This window comes from Danio rerio, chromosome 16 (genome assembly GCF_052040795.2).
Source record: "Danio rerio strain M-AB ecotype USA chromosome 16, GRCz13ab, whole genome shotgun sequence".
Taxonomy (NCBI): Eukaryota; Metazoa; Chordata; class Actinopteri; order Cypriniformes; family Danionidae; genus Danio; species Danio rerio.
In genome coordinates this window covers 33288217-33305430 of record NC_141036.1, presented here as the reverse complement: position 1 = coordinate 33305430, position 17214 = coordinate 33288217, and the positions used below count along the sequence as shown (strand labels likewise).

Here is a 17214-nt window from a genome sequence, read left to right as displayed (position 1 = left end):
AGTCAAATATCATTTCCTGTCATTATGCCAAAGATAAAAATAAATCAGTTATTAGACATGAGATATTAAAACTGTTATGTCTAAAAATGTGTTGAAAAAAATCTGACTTTAACTGTGTGATTTATATATATATATATATATATATGTATGTATGTGTTTGTGTGTGTTTGTGTGTGTGTGTGTGTGTGTGTGTGTATATATTATTACCTTATATATTATATAAACATAATATAGAATTTTTTTTGCAATTTTATTTTGCAATAATTGGTTATTAAATAAGAAATTTATGAGAATGAGAATTAAATTAAATTTCTTACCTGAAGATGTTGAAGCTCCTCTTTCTGTTCTTCTCTTTGCTGCATGGCATGTTTCTCCAGCATCTGCCTCTTGATCCTCGTGCTCTCCAGCTCTTTGGCCAGATGCTGTACCTGACGCTGGCTCTCTCTCTTCTCCTGGTAAATCTTTGTCATGTTAGCTTTTGTCTGGTTCAGACTCTCCTCCAGACGTCCAACCTGTTTCTGATAGTTGTTGGCTGCCTCCTGCCAGGCTTGAGCTGCCTTGTAGCCATACTCCTGCCCCAGGTCTGGGATGCTGGTAGCTTGCACACGCTGTGGAGCCATTAGGACCTGCTTTGTCTGTTTCAGTGAGGCCTGCATGGTTTCCATGTTCTCCTGGTGCACTTGCATCTGCAGCATGAGGTCTTTCTCGAGTTGACCGACCTTCTCTCTAAGCCAAATCTGAGCCCTGCGCTCCTCTTCCAGCTCCTTTCTGCTCTCTGTGAGCTTCCTCTGAGCTTCAGCCTGTGCAGTCTTCACCTTCTTTCTTTGAAAGCTCACCTTCTCCATATCCTCCATCAGATTCTCTACCTCCAGCTCCACACAGTCTTTCTTTCTCCAGGCCTCCTCCATCATCCTCCTGGCCTGACTGAGAGCCTCCTCCTGGGCTTTACGTTGGCCTGCTGGGTCCCTGCTGCTCTTGAGAGTGTGGATCTCCTCTCGAAGTAGCTTGTTCTCTTCCTCCAGAAGTTTCACACGGCCCAAGTATGATTCAAGGCGGTGGTTCAGCTCTAGCATCTGGTACTTTTCCTCCTGAAACTGAGGGCCAAATGGCTGTCGGACACCCAGAAGCTCCATCTTCGAGAGATATGAAGTGAAATCTCACTAGAGGCTGTGAAGAAATGGGGCACTTTGAGGTTACTAATTCAGTGATTGTAATGACAGGCTTGTGGGTGAGGTCTGGACCACAGTCCCAGTGCCCAGCAGCTGAATGGACAGAGGAGGGTACGACCCTGCTTTCATAGACAATGAGACGGGGGAGGGCGATGGACTTGAGGAGGAGGGGTGGATGGACTGAATGCGAGAGAAGGCAATGATGTAATTTGGTTAGTGTTAACTCTACCACTGCTGGATTACATTCAGACCTGTTAAACTTACTTTTATTCATGTGAAACACAAGAGGTTGTGAGGCAACATTCACTTTCAGCATATTTTTTTATAGTGAACCTAATTGGTGACTGTGAATGTCTATTTAGAAAAACATGAGAATAAATGAAGACTTATTTTTTTTCTTTTTGTCCAAGCAATCCCTGTAAGTCTTTTTCTCTTCGATTTATCCGGTTAATTGCTCCCTCTTGTGGCAAGACGGTCACAATACATCAGACAAAAGTTGTTTACCTGCATAGTGAAAAAGAAACTGGATAAAAATTGAAGTCATTATTATGTGTAATCATTTATTACCTTATTAAACATCTACATATTACAAGTAACTTGCAAAAAAAGATTAAAAAAAAAACTTAAAAATAAAGCAATGTAGGCTATTAAAACTACTGTTGATATACACCCACCGGCCACTATATTACGTACACTTTACTAGTACCGGATTGGACCCCCTTTTGCCTTCAGATCTACCTTAATCCATCGTGGCATAGATTCAACAAAGTACTGGAAATATTCCTCCGAGATTTTGGTCCATATTGACATGATGGCATCACAGTTGCTGCAGATTTGTCGGCCCCACACCATTACACCACCATCAGCACCAGCCTGAGCCGTGATACGCCCATTTAAACTCATTCACAGCCACCAACCTGAACCATTGGGATCCATGCTTTCATATTGTTGACGCCAAATTCTGACTCTACTATGCAAATGTTGAAGCAGAAATCGAGACTCGTCAGACCAGGCAACGTTCTTCCAATCTTCTATTGTGGAATTTTTGTGAGCCTGTGTGAATTGTAGCCTCAGTTTCCTGTTCTTAGCTGACAGGAGTGGCAAGCGGTGTGGTCTTCTGCTGCTGTAGCCCATCCGCCTCAGCGTGTTGTGCATTTAAAGATGCTCTTCTGCATGCCTCACCTGTAAAGTGGTTATTTGAGTTACTGTTGCATTCAATCAGTTCCAACAGCGTTAACGAGCAGTTGGACAGGTGTACCTAATAAAGTGGCCGTTGAGTGTATGCCACCAATTCTGCTTAACTTAGCAGCTGTAAAATAATTTTTACCATGTTAAGTTCTAATGATAGTCTGTGTGATTCATTTTGTGATAAAATGAATTAACTTTTCTCCTCTGAGAACCCAAGGTTATTATACTTCTGCTGTTCAGAATAAAGAAGAATCAGCTGACTGATTATGTTATATTATATACGTAATATTGTGTTTGATTTGTTTTTCGCCATGCGATCTCCCTTAATGTTACGAATTTCAGCCAGGTTTAACAAAAACTACTGAAAATAGCACAGCTTTGCATAGTAATATATGCATAGGACTATACACATTAATAAAAACTAAACTTCCTCTGGCCGACCATAAAACATAAAAACTTGCTTCATAACAGGACAGGAAAACACACAATTTTGAAAAAATGTCACTTCCTTTATCAAAAATAGAGAACTTTCTTAATTAAGTTCCTCTGGTTTTATTATGTAATAACACTGTATATTATCATTGTTCTGCTTTCTGAAGTTGACACAAATTTGTCAGCATGAAAGCATAACAGGCTGGATTTAATCTCACTCCTGTTTTTCATTCAGAAGTTTTCTGTGGATTGTGAAGGCGAGCGTGTACAATGGAAGAGGAGTTGTGCTATTCAACAGTGAGCTTCAAGACTTTTGACAATGACAAATCTGCAGGTATGTGTTTGTTGGTGTTTTTGCTAATGACGAAAAAGAAAAAGAAAGAAAAACATTTATGTTACCACATTTCCTCTGCTTGATTTGAATATTTTAAGACTCAAACAAAAGTGAAAATTTACTCATTATTTACTTGCCCGTAAATGTTTCCAAACCTTTTTGAGTTTCTTTTTTTTTTCGTTGAACACAAAAGAAGATCTTTTGAAGTATGTTAAAAACTGGTATCCATTGACTTACATAATAGGATGTACAAATACTATGTTTTTTTTTTGTTTAACAGAAGAAAGAACCTCAAATGGGTTTGTGACAAGTGAAGGGAGAGTTTACTATTCCTTTAATATTAGTTGTTTTGATTTTGGTTGGTCACAATATAATTATATATATTTATTTATATTGCAGTGCCAGAGTATGTTGAATCTGTATTGTATGCAGAGGTGAAAGGAGGAAAATCAGCTTCAAAGAGCCCCCCTGAAACCACAGGTTAGAGATCAGTAACACACACAAAATAAATAATGTTTATACCAGTTTTATATGTATATATGTGAATAAATACTCATGGCATTTGTTACTAAATATTTCAATAGAAACCGTTTCTTTTTGCATAACATATTAAAAAGGGTGCAAAGAATGGATGTTGAAGTTGATATTTGGTGTAATAACCTTGAATTTCAGTCACAAAAATGTGTTCATTTGATATTCTGACTATTGTCTCTTTCTGGAAAAAAAGGAATATTAATTCATTCATTCATTTTACTGTCGGCTTAGTCACTTTATTAATTCGGGGTCGCAACAGCAGAATGAACTGCCAACTTATCCAGCACGCAACCCATATCTGGATGCCCTTCCAGCCGCAAACCATCTCTGAGAAACATCCACACACACTCATTCACACACACACAAACACACTCATACAATACAGATAATTTAGCCTACCCAATTCACCTGTACCGCATGTCTTTGGACTGTAGGGGAAACCGGAGCACCCGGAAGAAACCCCTGCTAACGCAGGGAGAACATGCAAACTCCACACAGAAATGCCAACTGAGCCGAGGCTCGAACCAGCGACCTTCTTGCTGTGAGGCGACAGCACTACCTACTGCGCCACTACGTCACCCAAAAGGAATATTATTCATTCAAAATGTCTCGAAATTTAAGGATAACTAAAGGAAACAATTGAACTTCTTTCAGATTTTGAATAAATGACGTATAGATTATTTCATTATTTCAATTTTTTTTTCTCTCACTATTTTTATCTCTTGCTCTTTTTCACATGCAGCTCCAAAGCAGCTTTACTATAGCTGCACATTATTGGATCACAAACAAACTCAGAAAAGTTAAGGTTATTAGTTACCATAACTTTATTAGTCGATAATAACTTTAACTAATTAACTAAATAGAAACTAATTACTAATAACTTTAACCATTAAAGCTATTATAGATAAACAGTTAACCTGCTGTTCTTTAGGTGACTTCTATGTGTACATGTTCAATCAAGTGCATTGTGTGTTAAGTGTTGTGTGTTTTTCTTGGGTGGTTGGCATTATCTTATACCAACAAAACAGAAGTCCAGCTCAGCTGAACAAATAAACTTGTGCTATTTCTCTGTTTTCATGCAGAAAAAAGCATGAAGAGCTCAATCTCTCCAGCATACAGACGAGCTGCAGTGATTCTGGGTCTGCTCTGTTTCCTCCTGTTTGCTGTGGTAACAGCGCTCAGCATTTTCAGTAAGAATAAACTTAAAAAGAACACTTAATTCTAATTTTGGATGTCCACATTTTTGTAGAAGAAAGTCAAAGAGCTCGATTAATTGGTTGAATTACGTTTGCTCAGAGTTCAAACTGAACTGAAAAACCTCCAGGAAGTGATTACGCACTCCTGATGTAACAAAGAAAATAACAAACGTGAAAGTTTTTCAAAAAAGTCAAATTTTGTGCAACATTGCTCTCACAACACTGGAAACTTCCTCATGCGTTAAACGCAAGTTTTTGCAAGACTTTTTGCGTCACTTTGTTATAATTCCACACACCAGTAAATGATTTTGTTTACACCATGGTTAGCACTTTGCAAGAAATTATGGACACTAATCTCTGCTTTATCAACTTTTGATGTTAAAAATGTAACTACAGTTTAACAAAGTGGCTTTTTGACATTTAATTGTTTATAAGAATCAATACATACAGAAATCAATTAATAAATAAAAGAATTATCACTCATTACCAGCTTTTTGAATTGTATTTTACACTCAACCCAGACAATATAGTTTTAAACCAGTAAAAAAAAAATACATTAATAAAGAAAGTGTTAAGCTTTAATCATAAGCTTTAATCATCAAAAGTTGATGGATTAGAGATCAAGGTGCAATTTAGGCCCTGATTGCACATCTAAAAAGGTTCATCGTCCAATCAGAATAAAGAAATCACCAGCCTTGTAGTAGGTTTATAATTATGCATATTGACTCTTCCTAATGCCTGCTGCAGTTGAAAAACTAAAAAAGTATTGTATTTCCTTACACAAGTTTGCTTTATTTGTTTTTCCAATTTGCAGGCTACATTTACAGGTTGAAATACAACAATAGTCAGGTAAGATCAATGTCTGAAACAATTCACAGCATTTACATATCTGCTTAGCAATTTGTAGAGTCTGTATTCACAGATAACTTAAAAATTAAGCTGGAAAAAAAATTGAAGATTAAGATAAAAAATTATGGGTGTCCTTAGTCCTAAATTTTGTAAATAGCTTCTAAATCAGTGAAATTTATTTCATTTAGGAGTAATTTCCCTTATGTTTTTTTATTTATATTAAAAAAATACCAAAAAAATCTACAGCAGAAAATAATAAAATTTTTAAACAGATGTTTATGCAAATATACAGTAGTCAATATTTGAAGTGATATCAAAGTGGTCTTAAACTATTTAACACTTATTCTAGTCTTCTAAAAAAATGTTGATAAATATTTCTGAATATATTTAGAAAAAAATGTAAAATATATATTTGCATAATTAGTTTCTAGAAAATATATTGACTTGTTACATTGACTGGAAATCTTTATTTAATGTCTATAACATTAAAATCAACTTTTTAGAATACAGTTCTTCATTTACTTATTAAAATCTTTATTTGTATATGGCAAAAAATATTGTGCATAAAAAGTTTAAGTAAATAAATAAATAAATAAATCTTTGACAGGGGCAACACGGTGGCTTAGTGGTTAGCACTGTAGCTTCACAGTGGAGTTTGAAAGTTCTCCCCATGTTGGCTTAAGTTTTCTCTGGCTGCTCCACGTCCAGTGCAAAAACATTTGAATTGAAAAAACTAATGAATATGTATGGGTGTTTCCTAGTATTGGGTTGCGGCTGAAAGGGCATCCGCTGCGTAAAACAGATGCTAGAATAGTTGGTGGTTCTTTCCGCTGTGGTGACCCCTGATAAATAAGGGACTAAGCTGAAGGAAAATGAAAGAATGAAATCTGACAGAACCCCTCACCATCAAAAAATCACTGTGTAGTTAGTAATTCTGCTGACATCATCTATAGTAACAAGGTCAACCCCTCCTTTATTCTTCAAACTTCCCTCTATTTCTTAGTGAAGTTTGTCCCAGCAGCTTTGTGAACAGTGCTTGCTTTGTTTTTTACTCTCAGCTAAAAACTGTTACTGCTATTTAACAGAACTCTTAGTGGTAAGATCAAATATTTGGTGAATATGGGCCCTGATCTTACAAGAAATGAAATTATACAGGTCCAGTTTACTAAAGAGAGAGACGCCAACCTGCTGTTACAGGCAGAAAAGGAGATGCTGGAGCAGGACAGAGCGAGGCTGAAAACACTGAGTGATCAGATGAACAGCACACTGGAGGCCATTCTTCAGAAAAACAGCTTTCCAGCTCAACAGTACTGTCAGTCCAGTGAGGAGGGTGAGCTGTTTTACTCAAGCCTAATGTGTTTATGGAAACTAGTGTAGTGTGATCTAAACTCTTCTTTATAATCGCAGGGCTCCAGTGTTCATCCTGTCCTCAAAACTGGATTCAGAATGGCTCCAGCTGTTACTTTTTCTCTACAGGAGATGACTGGAAAACCTGGGAACAGAGTCAGGAATACTGCTTGATGTATGGAGCTCAGCTGACCAACATCGACAACATTGAGAAACAGGTATACTAGTTTCCAAAAAAATAAGAAGGGAATAATAGAATACAGTGTTATATATTGTTTCCATCTGGTTTAAAGAAGACTAGCCTGTTTCAGTAAAGAGGTTTAATCAACTCATTTAACTACCAACAAGTTTAAAGTTAAACTCATAAGTTGACTTACCAAGAGATTTAAAAACTCAGCGTTTTCAGTTTCAGATAGCTGATCTGAGTTAGGTCAATCAAGTCAGAGTAGAATAATTCAGAGTTAAGGCATTATCAATGGAGCACAGACATTACAAATTACCCTGTCAACATCTGAAAAAAGAGATCAGCATTTCTGTCTCTAGCTAAACTTAATGTGCTCATGCAAAGTTATAGCAAACATGGCCATATATTTTATAAAATAGCAACACCACTGCACCGGCGAAATAGAGACAGTTAGCGTGGAAAAACAGCTGCTCAAGTTAATGCTAAAGTTTACATTTAAAGTATTTAAATATTTAAGTAATATAAAATAAGTAATGCAACGTGACGTTTATTGACTTTTTATTTGTTTATTTAATTGGCCTAGTTTTGAAGTTATTTCAGAAGTAATTGCATTAAATTAAATAAAACAGGCTACCGCATAGTTTCTACAACAAATTTGACAATGCATATACAGTAACAACCTTCTCTTAATGTTCAGTGGAAAAGTTTAATTTAAGGTTCCCACTTTTACACGTGTTGATCAGTTTAAGAGAATTTCTAAATGTGTGTTAATAGATTTAAAAGTACACTTGTGTGTCTGTCTTTTTATTGATCAAATAGTAGAGGTTGATATGACATTTAGAATGTGAGCAGCAGTGCTAAAAATTGTTTTTCGAACAATAATAATGGCATTCATCTTGTTACAGGTTGGTGAATTTAAGCTATTTATTTATTAAAAAGGACAAGCCATTTTCGTAACTTTGTCCTTTGTGTGACTTAAACGTAGGCAGTGATTGACTAAGAGAAATACCGCTTTGTCTTTAAAAAAAAAGAGGAGACAGACAGAAACTCAGAGTTTAGAGAACAAAACCTGCTCCTGACCAGGTTAGGTTTACAGAGTAAGTTACCACAGTAACTGACTCTGAGTAAAAGTTACCTCTCTTTCAGAAACAGGCTTGACTGACCCTCGCTTTTCTCGTTTGAAACGGAAACTCCAGAGTTCCTGTCATTTCAGGGTTAACATACTCTGAGATTTCACTTAAGCTCCTTTCTGAAATAGGGCCTGTTTGTATCTTAAACAATTAACCAAAAGTATGGACACACAGTAAGTTGTTATAAGTAATATATCAAAGTGTTTCACAGAGGTTATTTTGTAAAGTTGTTTAGTTTGACCAACACAATTTATACTGTGAAAAAAAGGTGTTTGTCATTTCTTAATTGTCTAGCCTCGTTTTACTTTCTCCTTGAGACAATGGTATCTAGATGCAGCCTTTATGATGCAACCGGTGCAAAAACATAAAGAGGACAGGGGAATCAAGCAGTACTTATTTGTACATTGGAATGTGATTTATTTTTATGAAATTATGAGAAATGTGCTTTAGTATACTTTTGAACTTTGAAACACAATCATGTATAAAAACTCAGAGCACAATTAATATTTTTTCCATATCAGGAGAAAATTTGAAAAATAAAGCATCAGATGAAAAACATAACATTCACAAAAATAAACCACACAATGCTAATCAAATGCCTTTACCCCCTGGCGTTCCTGCAAAAATAGCTTAAAATGCCCAAAGTAAATTGCATGATATATTTTTATACCATTTTTAGTATATGCAAAGTTTTGGTCTGTTTTGAAAGGTGACACACTGAGGTTTATTTCTTAATAGTCAGAATCACTGTAAATGTTATTGGTATTGGGTAATTAAACTTGGGACACACTGAAAAATAAAAATCCGCCTACAATTTTTGTTTTAACTAATGTTTGTAGGTAACTGTAGTTAAGAGTATTATACGTTTTACAAAACAATTAGATCAAAGCATGAAGCCTTACCAAGCCAGATTTTCTATTTTGATAACAGTACCTTAGAATTTGTTTTATACATGTTTATCCAAGTGAACGTCTAGGCACTCCCCAAAGAAGACTACTTAAAGACTCCAAACAACCCTTTTTAACCATTGACACATAAAAGGCTCTAATTCTTGACTGCTTTATTGTACAGACATATTTTTGGGCTCTAATAAAAGGTTACACTCAGCTATTATATCCCTTATTCATATTCACTGTCAATACTTGGCACAATAATTGAAGCATATTAAACAACTGATCATTAGCAGAGGTTTTAGAGGTTTCTTGGTCTGGAATCCTCAGGTATAGTGTTAACATGTGAGTCAATGTTACCAGGATTCCAACGTATTCCATGTAGGATGTCTGAAGGATTCCCGCAGAAGCCCTGCATGTTCCCTTTAAGATTCCTGAATGAATGATTCCTGCATGTCCCCTGTAGGATGTCTGCATGTTCTTGTTTCTGCATGTTTTATTTATTGAAAAAAAAAAACATTTTTAAATTTTTAAAATAAATTTGTTTATTTATTTTAAAATTGGGCATTTTTTGCCTTCAAGTTCTACTTCTGCAGTTATTTTAGTGAAAGTAACTCACTCAAGCATAATACAGGAGTATTGTAACAGATTGAAATTCTAAGACAGTAATGTAAGGAATGACTTTAAAGAACTGACACAAGTCGTTTATAATGTATTACAGTTTGAAGGAACTTGCACAGCACTGATCTACAGGCATTAGGGTGTCCTGAGTTTGTCACCTACGGCTTTTCTATCTTGGCTTTATTTTTCATAAATAAAGTGACATGGTGTGATATGTCATCTGATATGTTCATATGAGGTTTTATCTTCCAACTTTTTAGAGCAATTGTCATATCGTTTTTAAATTATGTTAGTATATCACTAATTGGGTGTCCTTTTTCATGTGATTGAATTTACTCCTTTCCCAGAGATGGGTTGCGGCTGGAAGGGCATCCGCTGCGTAAAAACTTGCTGGATAAGTTGGCGGTTCATTCCGCTGTGGCGACCCCGGATTAATAAAGGGACTAAGCCGACAACAAAATGAATGAATGAATTTACTCCACTTACTTTTTATGTACTTCCTACTGAAAAAAAAGTCAATTACTTTATAAAAATGTACTGTAAAATAATGAATGTTAAATGACATAAATGTGCTTGAATGTAAATTTCTGTCAGTTAACAACTGTTATTTTATGTTTTTTCCAGCACTCCAGCTGCCGGGAAAAAACTGCAAAGTAACAGAATTGTTTTTGCAGTGTAGAAAAAGTTCAAATGAAACTGAAGTATACTTACAATAGAAATGTAAATTTGGCCTGTGCTCACATGGAATGTTGAGATGAGATGTGGGCCTCATTTATAAAAACTTGGTTATAAGCCGGCCTAAATTTGTTCTAAGGTTTCTTCTCAAAATATGCACTTTGAACGCATTCCTTTCTACCTGAAGTGATGTTTAGAATCTCAAATGATCTTGAAATGCCGATCTCTGCCTTGTAATCACCCCTTAATTAATATCATAAGCCTATAAAAGAGCAAGAGTCAATGATGAGAGCTATTGTTTGAGACTGGGGAGCAACAAGAACATAAGTTAGGCAAACACCTGGAAGCGAAGGTAGACTTTTAGCTTTTAGTCTTTTTGAACAGGTTTTCTGGTCAGGAAATAAGTTTGAATATTCAAGCATTCAGAGTGTAAGAGCTGTAACCATTTAATCTACAATGATTCTGGATAATTCTGACAGATTGCTCTTGTCATATTTTATGAATTCAGGCATTCATCAATCAGCACACCAAATATTATTATGACAAATATCACGGCTACTGGATTGGCCTCTCAGAAAAAGCAAACAAATGGATTTGGACCACTGGTGCCATACTTAATACAACGTAAGTCTCTTTCTCTCTATAAGTAAAGCTCATTTTTGATAAATCGTGAAAAAAATGATAAGTAGTATTAAGTTATTCAATTTCAATATTTTTCCCTCATTTATGTTTCAGGTTTTGGACTGGAAATCCCTACCCGGGTTACAAGTTATGTGTTCTCTCAATGCCCAGCAATAATCCACTGAAAAGCTGGACGTCAAATTCCTGTGGCATGAAAAGTAAATGGATCTGTGAAGTTGAAGCTTTTACTTGGCCAACCTTTCTTCAAATCCACCAAAACCAAAGTGATCCCTTAACATGAAAACCGGAAACGCCTGGGCAGAGGACATTTCATTTGTATCTTCTAATTTAAATGATTTGATTAGTGGATGGATTGATAGATAGCACCTATCTGAAAATGTGTTAGTGTGCTTCATTATTCAGGAGTCTGATGATGTTATCCATTGTGAAATATAGTTCTGTGTACATATGATGGCAATAACTTCTGTTATTTGCTCCAGAGCAAGTAGTTTTTCCTGCTGAAGTTTTACAGCTTTTAAACATGACTATGTGAAAGCTTTGTCCTTGTTCTTTTGATAGTAATATATATTTATAATGTTGCATCTTTATATTGTTGTTTGTGAAATGTTTTTTTTTTGTTCAATAAATGATATTTGACATAAATTGCAGTCGTTTTAATAAAAAAAAACACTGTTTTTCAATCACAGCATGTTTGTAGTGATTGGCAGTTGATGTCACATTGTTATTTATACACACATCACAAAAATGTGCAAATCCAGCTATTAAAAATGCTCATATTTCATGTCGCCTCCGAGTCTCCAGATTTAAAAAAGGACCATCATTTGTAAGTAAATAAATATGAGTGCTGCATTACACAAACTGATCTGAACACAGTTATGTTTGTTGTGTCTCCAGCATAGGATTCTGCTCATCAGCCAGCATCTAGAGCAGTGGTCACCAAACTTGTTTCTGGAGGGCCGGTGTCCTGCAGATTTTAGCTCCAACCCTAATCAAACACACCTGAACAAGCTAATCAAGGTCTTACTAGATAAACTTGAAACACCCAGACAGGTGTGTTGAGGCAAGTTGGAGCTAAACCCTGCAGTTCACCGGACCTCCAGGAATGAGATTGGTGGCCCCTGATCTACAGCATAGGTCTCAAACTCAATTCCTGGAGGGCAGCAGCTCTGCACACTTTTGCTGCAAACACAGCTGATCCAAGGTGTTCAGTGGTTGGAGCTAAAATCTGCAGAGCTTCGGCCCTCCAGGAATTGAGTTTAACACCACAGATATACAGTGAGTTCAGGATCAAGCAAGTTCATTCTTTACTCTTTTTCTTTGGCACTGCCTCCATCACATCTTCAACATTCTCCAGCTCCTTGTTTTTTCCTCGTTTCTTTTTCTTGTTCTTCCTCCTGCTGTTCTCTTGTGTGTCCATGATCAATGCTTCATTATTAGTGTCCTCTGTCACATCCACCGAGTTCTCAGATGCTTCAAGTTGCTCAAAATTCCTTTTCTTCTTTTTCCTTTTCGAGGGTAATTCAGAGGCGAGTTGATGCTCAGTACTGCCCTCCAGTGGTAGCTCACCATGTGCTTCTATGTGATCCTCACTGGCCTCGTCTGCTGTCTCAGGAGCCACTTTAGACCGTTTCTTCTTCTTTTTCTTCTTCTCCATGCTTTCATTTATCGGCAGAAATCTCTCGCTTTCCTCTGATTTGGGTTCAGCCTCTTCATTTACATCTTCACTGCAGTGGTTTGGACAATCCTGAGGCGCTTTTTCTTTGTGCTTTCTCTTTTTCTTCTTCTGCTTAGTATTTTCTGTCATATCATCACTCACAGAAGCAGCATCTGACACTTTGCTCTTTTTGGATTTGTCATCTTCAATTGTATCATGGCTGTTGTCCTCCTCTAAAACTTCTTCCTTCTTTTTTGACTTCTTGCGTTTGGTTTTCTCTTTACCCTCTGAATGTCTCTCAGTGTTTAGATGCTCGGTGTTGTTAGTGGATGTTTCAGCAGTGTGCTTTTTCTTCCCGTATTTGTTGATGAACTCCTGCTCCTGCTGCTCTAGTCGGGCCAGTTTGGCACTCATAGTGAGTCCATGTCTGGCTCCTCTGTTCACACAACACATACAAAATATTTTGACTGTTTTAAATAATGTTTTACACAAAGAGTGTTGTTGGTTTACAAGGAAATCAAACAAGCATAATCGTGTTGCACTACTACACTTGATTTTGGTTTTAATGTAAAAGAAAATGAGAATCTGAAATATTTTATGCCACACTTCAAAAAATAAAGAGGATTTAGTGTTCAAAAATGTTTCATTTTTATTGTTTTTTTTAAAATTGCTCTTACACTTCATATTCTCATAGTATATGTATTAAGTCCAGTACTTTTACCATAAACTGACAAATCAACCATTTGGTAGTGGTTAATATTTTGGAAATTATGGGATGTGTAAAAAAAAAAATAGATTGAGAGTGTTAACTACCGACATTAAGAGTTTAGAAATGCAATCCAAAGATTTATTTTTTTGCTGGGGCAGTTAAAGGGTTAACTAAAACACTTAAAATCGTACATCTTAAATAAAATAAAACTATTAATCTAATACAAGATAAATCTAAGCTTATTTATAGATTCTACAACAACAGCATACAAAACACCAATGAAAAAGAAACATATCTGGCACACAGTGCTGTTAGAGTGAAACTATATCTAATAAAATAATAAATTATTCATTCACACCAAGCTGCAAAAAGGATAAAACACTGTGCATTTGCATACTAAAATAAATTATACAAGTAAATAAAAGATATATACACACAATCGAGAAAATGAAATTACTCTAAAACTGAAGCAACAAAAACTAAATCAAATGTCAAATATACTGACTATGAGTATATAATACACTTAAATAAGAAAAAACATCTGACAGGCTATCACTGTACATTTAAACTAAAACTACTAACACAACTGTTAACTGAAGTACAATATAAATAAATATGTATACATATATCGACTTTTAGGTTTAAGCTAAATTAAAAATGCAGCTTTAATAATATGCAATATTAAATGATTTGCAGTTAACTGAAATAAACCTCAAATAATAATAATAACATTTTTTAAAATATCGCCTTGGAAATGCGTTTACACTATTATACTGATTAAATATTAAAGCTAAAAAACAAAAACTTGCAACAAATAAAATTTACAAACTAACACAATCGCATAAACAAAAAATAATCTAATTGAAAACGTGTATTAATGTATTGTCTTAATTGCAAATGAATAACCCTATAAAATCATTAATATTACAATGAAATGTTTTCCTTGATTCTTCTTTAACCGGTAACACTTAAAATAAGGTTCATTAGTTAATGTGTTTACTAACATGAACTAATCATGAACAACACTTGTACAGCATTTATTAATCATAACTGAACATTTACTAATTAACATTAGTTAATGCACCATGAGTTAAAATGAACTAATAATGAACTACTGTTTTCATTAACTAACGTTAACTAGCATGAACAAATACAGTAGTAAATGTATTGTTCATTGTTTGTTCATGTTAGTAAATGCATTAATTAACATTAACTAATGAACCTTATTGTAAAGTGTGACCCTTAAACCTTACATGTCTAACTCAAATGTGATGGGAATGCATCAACGTTAAGAGTTCTTACAGTATTATTTATATAATTTTGACTATTAGGAATTATTATATAATTATATTAGTGCAGATAACAATATTGTAAACGTACTTGTGTGCTGTTCGTCCTCCGCAAGCTTTCAGCAGATCTGCATCAGACAGCCTTAAATCAGACACAGAAATACACAGATGAGGGAAAACTGAAAACACCATCTTGAAGTTCCCGTGTAGGACATTTAGTAATAGTAATATTGGCAGCTCATACTTAGTAGTGGTAGACAGGTCGAGTTTCTGGTCCTCGTCTTCAGAAGAGCTGCTGCTGTCGTCTTCTGCATCACTGATTTTCTCTGGCTGTTCTTCTCCTGACAGTAGCGTAGCAGACTAACAGAGGAAACAGATTTTTAAACATTCATTCATTCACACATGCTACTTGAAAATACAACTGAATTGTTTTTTTCCATTTATTATTTGTGCTGTTTGTGGTTTTGTACCTTGACAAAACATCCATAGAGCATGGACTTGGCTTGCTGAGCTTTGCGTGGCTTCTTGTTGGAGATCAGTCCATCACTGCTGTCATCTGATTTCTTCACCATCACACCATTCTGACGCATAATAAACAACATCAAATGAGCCCGCATTACAAACTACAACATGCTGCATATTACACAAACCAACTCTATGCCAACATTTTTTTAGTATTCACTTAACGATCCAGACTGTTTGAGAAAATAAATAAATAAATAAACCATAGACACTTTTTTGGACATTGTAAAATTGCATTCAATCCTCCTCATTCCTTACCTGCCCCGATTCCACTACCAGACCAGACGAGGCTTTGTTAAAAACATGGTCCCACCAGTGGAAACTAAACTGCTCTCCTTGCTTATGGCCCATCTGAAGACAAATGATACAAGAATAAAAACAAAAGATACATTTAAGGACTTTTGATTAGACTTACAATGCTGTACTTTATCTAAAACAGTTTTTGGAAGTAAATCATGTAGAATTATTATACAGTTTTCATTGTAATAATAATATTGTTGTAGTTCATTTTAAAGTTATGTTTGGTTCTTTGTGGTCAAACCTAGACAAATAATTATATTGAAATAAATGTACTGGAATAAAAAATATAACAATAATTGTACTTGAGTTCATTTAGCATTTTCTTTAATAAAGAAAAAAATCGTAATGAAATCATACATAACAATACCATATAAAAGATATACAGGCTGTGTCCCCTAATTAGAGAGAACAGGGTTTTCTGACATAATTATTTAATTAGGTTCTGATTTTACATACACAGATTATCAATAATAGCTTTTGCCAAAGTTCAGTAGCAATGTTACGGAATTGAACAAGAATGTTAATCAGAGCTTTAGGCTGAAACCTCTGGCTCAACTTATTAGAAAGATAGTAGAAATGTTTTAAGTGCACTCTTGATGACGTCTTTAAATTTTAAACACACAGGTTTTTTTTAAAACAAATTCTAAAGCTTTTACAAATAAACAAACATTTGTTTTCATGTCTTGGTGAGGATATTTCATAGACTTCCATTTTATTTGTATCAAATTAATGACATCTTCAATGGCACAGGTGTCAAACTCAGTTCCAAAAGGGCCGCAGCTCTGCACAGTTTAGTTCCAACCCTAATTAAACACACCTGATCAAACTAATTGAGTCCTTCAGGCTTGTTTGAAACCTACAAGTAAGTGTGTTGGAGCAGGGTTGGAAACTAAACTGTGCAGGGCTTCGGCCCTCCAGGAATTGAGTTTGACACCCCTGTTCTATGGTTTGTGAACCTGCAACAACATAAAACGTCTTGCCCGTGTTGTCAACTACCCACATGTTGCACGCAAAATAGAGATCTTAATAAAAATCGTTTTGTCACTCACCCCTCCTTTATCACATTTAACTTTGACTTTAATCGCCTCTGAAATGCCATTCTCTGCTCTGCCCAGACCTTTACCTACAACACACACACACACACACAACCATAACACACCAGTGAGGATTGGTCCGTCTATGGCGGACGAAGCGTCATAATCAACCATAACTGACATGAGTTTGTGATGAATCATGAGCACAACAAATATATCGTGCTTTTACCCTTTTCCCATCCGTGTCGTAGAAGCTGCTCCTCAGCGAACTTTAGTCCTGTACTCTTTTCTTGGACCGTTTCTGCCATGAATTCTTAAACTCTGCACTCGAATATGAAGGTAAAACACATCAGCCAACTGCACATTGACAAAATTCGTTAATCCGGAGTATTTTAGCTGCTTACTTCTGTAAATCTTAACAGCTTACTAAAATAAAAAGAAGGGAAAAGACCAACAATCGCTACCACGCGCTCAGCAAGAGAGCAGACATAACACCGGCAACTACGGGAAGTGAC

The 17214-nt window shown here is 35.5% G+C and overlaps 3 protein-coding genes across 14 annotated transcripts in view; 1 reads left to right on the top strand and 2 right to left on the bottom strand.

Moving 5' to 3' along the window:
• Positions 1 to 1270, bottom strand: part of nes (nestin) — a 10468-nt gene extending 9198 nt beyond the window's left edge. Inside the window, exon 1 of one of the 2 annotated variants that reach the window (XR_015510140.1) lies at positions 318 to 1270. Coding sequence is in view for 1 of the 2 variants with exons in the window: in NM_001424069.1 (NP_001410998.1) it covers positions 318 to 1133 (816 nt within the window). In the remaining variant the exon portion in view is untranslated. 2 annotated transcript variants of the gene reach the window in all.
• The window catches only part of LOC147833363 (C-type lectin domain family 9 member A), a 25446-nt gene extending 13613 nt beyond the window's left edge, over positions 1 to 11833 (top strand). For 2 of the 9 annotated variants that reach the window (XM_087287187.1, XM_087287186.1), the window contains 8 exons: positions 3025 to 3123; positions 3523 to 3603; positions 4740 to 4847; positions 5668 to 5702; positions 6858 to 7032; positions 7110 to 7267; positions 11058 to 11173; positions 11285 to 11833. In XM_087287187.1, the coding sequence (XP_087143313.1) occupies positions 3060 to 3123; positions 3523 to 3603; positions 4740 to 4847; positions 5668 to 5702; positions 6858 to 7032; positions 7110 to 7267; positions 11058 to 11173; positions 11285 to 11471 (924 nt within the window). In that variant the 5' untranslated portion in view covers positions 3025 to 3059 and the 3' untranslated portion in view covers positions 11472 to 11833. Of the gene's footprint in view, positions 1 to 1220; positions 1382 to 2958; positions 3124 to 3522; positions 3604 to 4739; positions 4848 to 5667; positions 5703 to 6857; positions 7033 to 7109; positions 8322 to 8491; positions 10052 to 11057; positions 11174 to 11284 lie in introns of those variants that run through there. The other 7 variants (XM_087287190.1, XM_087287191.1, XM_087287192.1 and 4 more) reach the window with 6 other exon arrangements.
• gpatch4 (G patch domain containing 4) lies at positions 11830 to 17214 on the bottom strand. Of its 3 annotated transcripts, none has more exons than XM_087285775.1 (8): positions 17104 to 17214; positions 16929 to 17020; positions 16715 to 16788; positions 15624 to 15716; positions 15314 to 15424; positions 15088 to 15203; positions 14935 to 14985; positions 11830 to 13281 (listed from the first exon to the last, which is right to left on the bottom strand). In XM_087285775.1, exons 2-8 carry the CDS (start codon positions 17005 to 17007, stop codon positions 12489 to 12491), a joined length of 1317 nt encoding a protein of 438 aa, XP_087141901.1. In that variant the 5' UTR covers positions 17008 to 17020; positions 17104 to 17214; the 3' UTR covers positions 11830 to 12488.

Bases quoted from the DNA above. Each gene is read 5' to 3' on its own strand.
- gpatch4 (XM_087285775.1), bottom strand. From the start codon at position 17,007: ATGGCAGAAACGGTCCAAGAAAAGAGTACAGGACTAAAGTTCGCTGAG. The intron at 14,986-15,087 runs GTATGAGCTGCC...GTCTGATTTAAG, and splicing joins GACCTGTCTACCACTACTAA to GCTGTCTGATGCAGATCTGC. The intron at 13,282-14,934 runs GTACGTTTACAA...TTGTGTGAACAG, and splicing joins GGAGGACGAACAGCACACAA to AGGAGCCAGACATGGACTCA.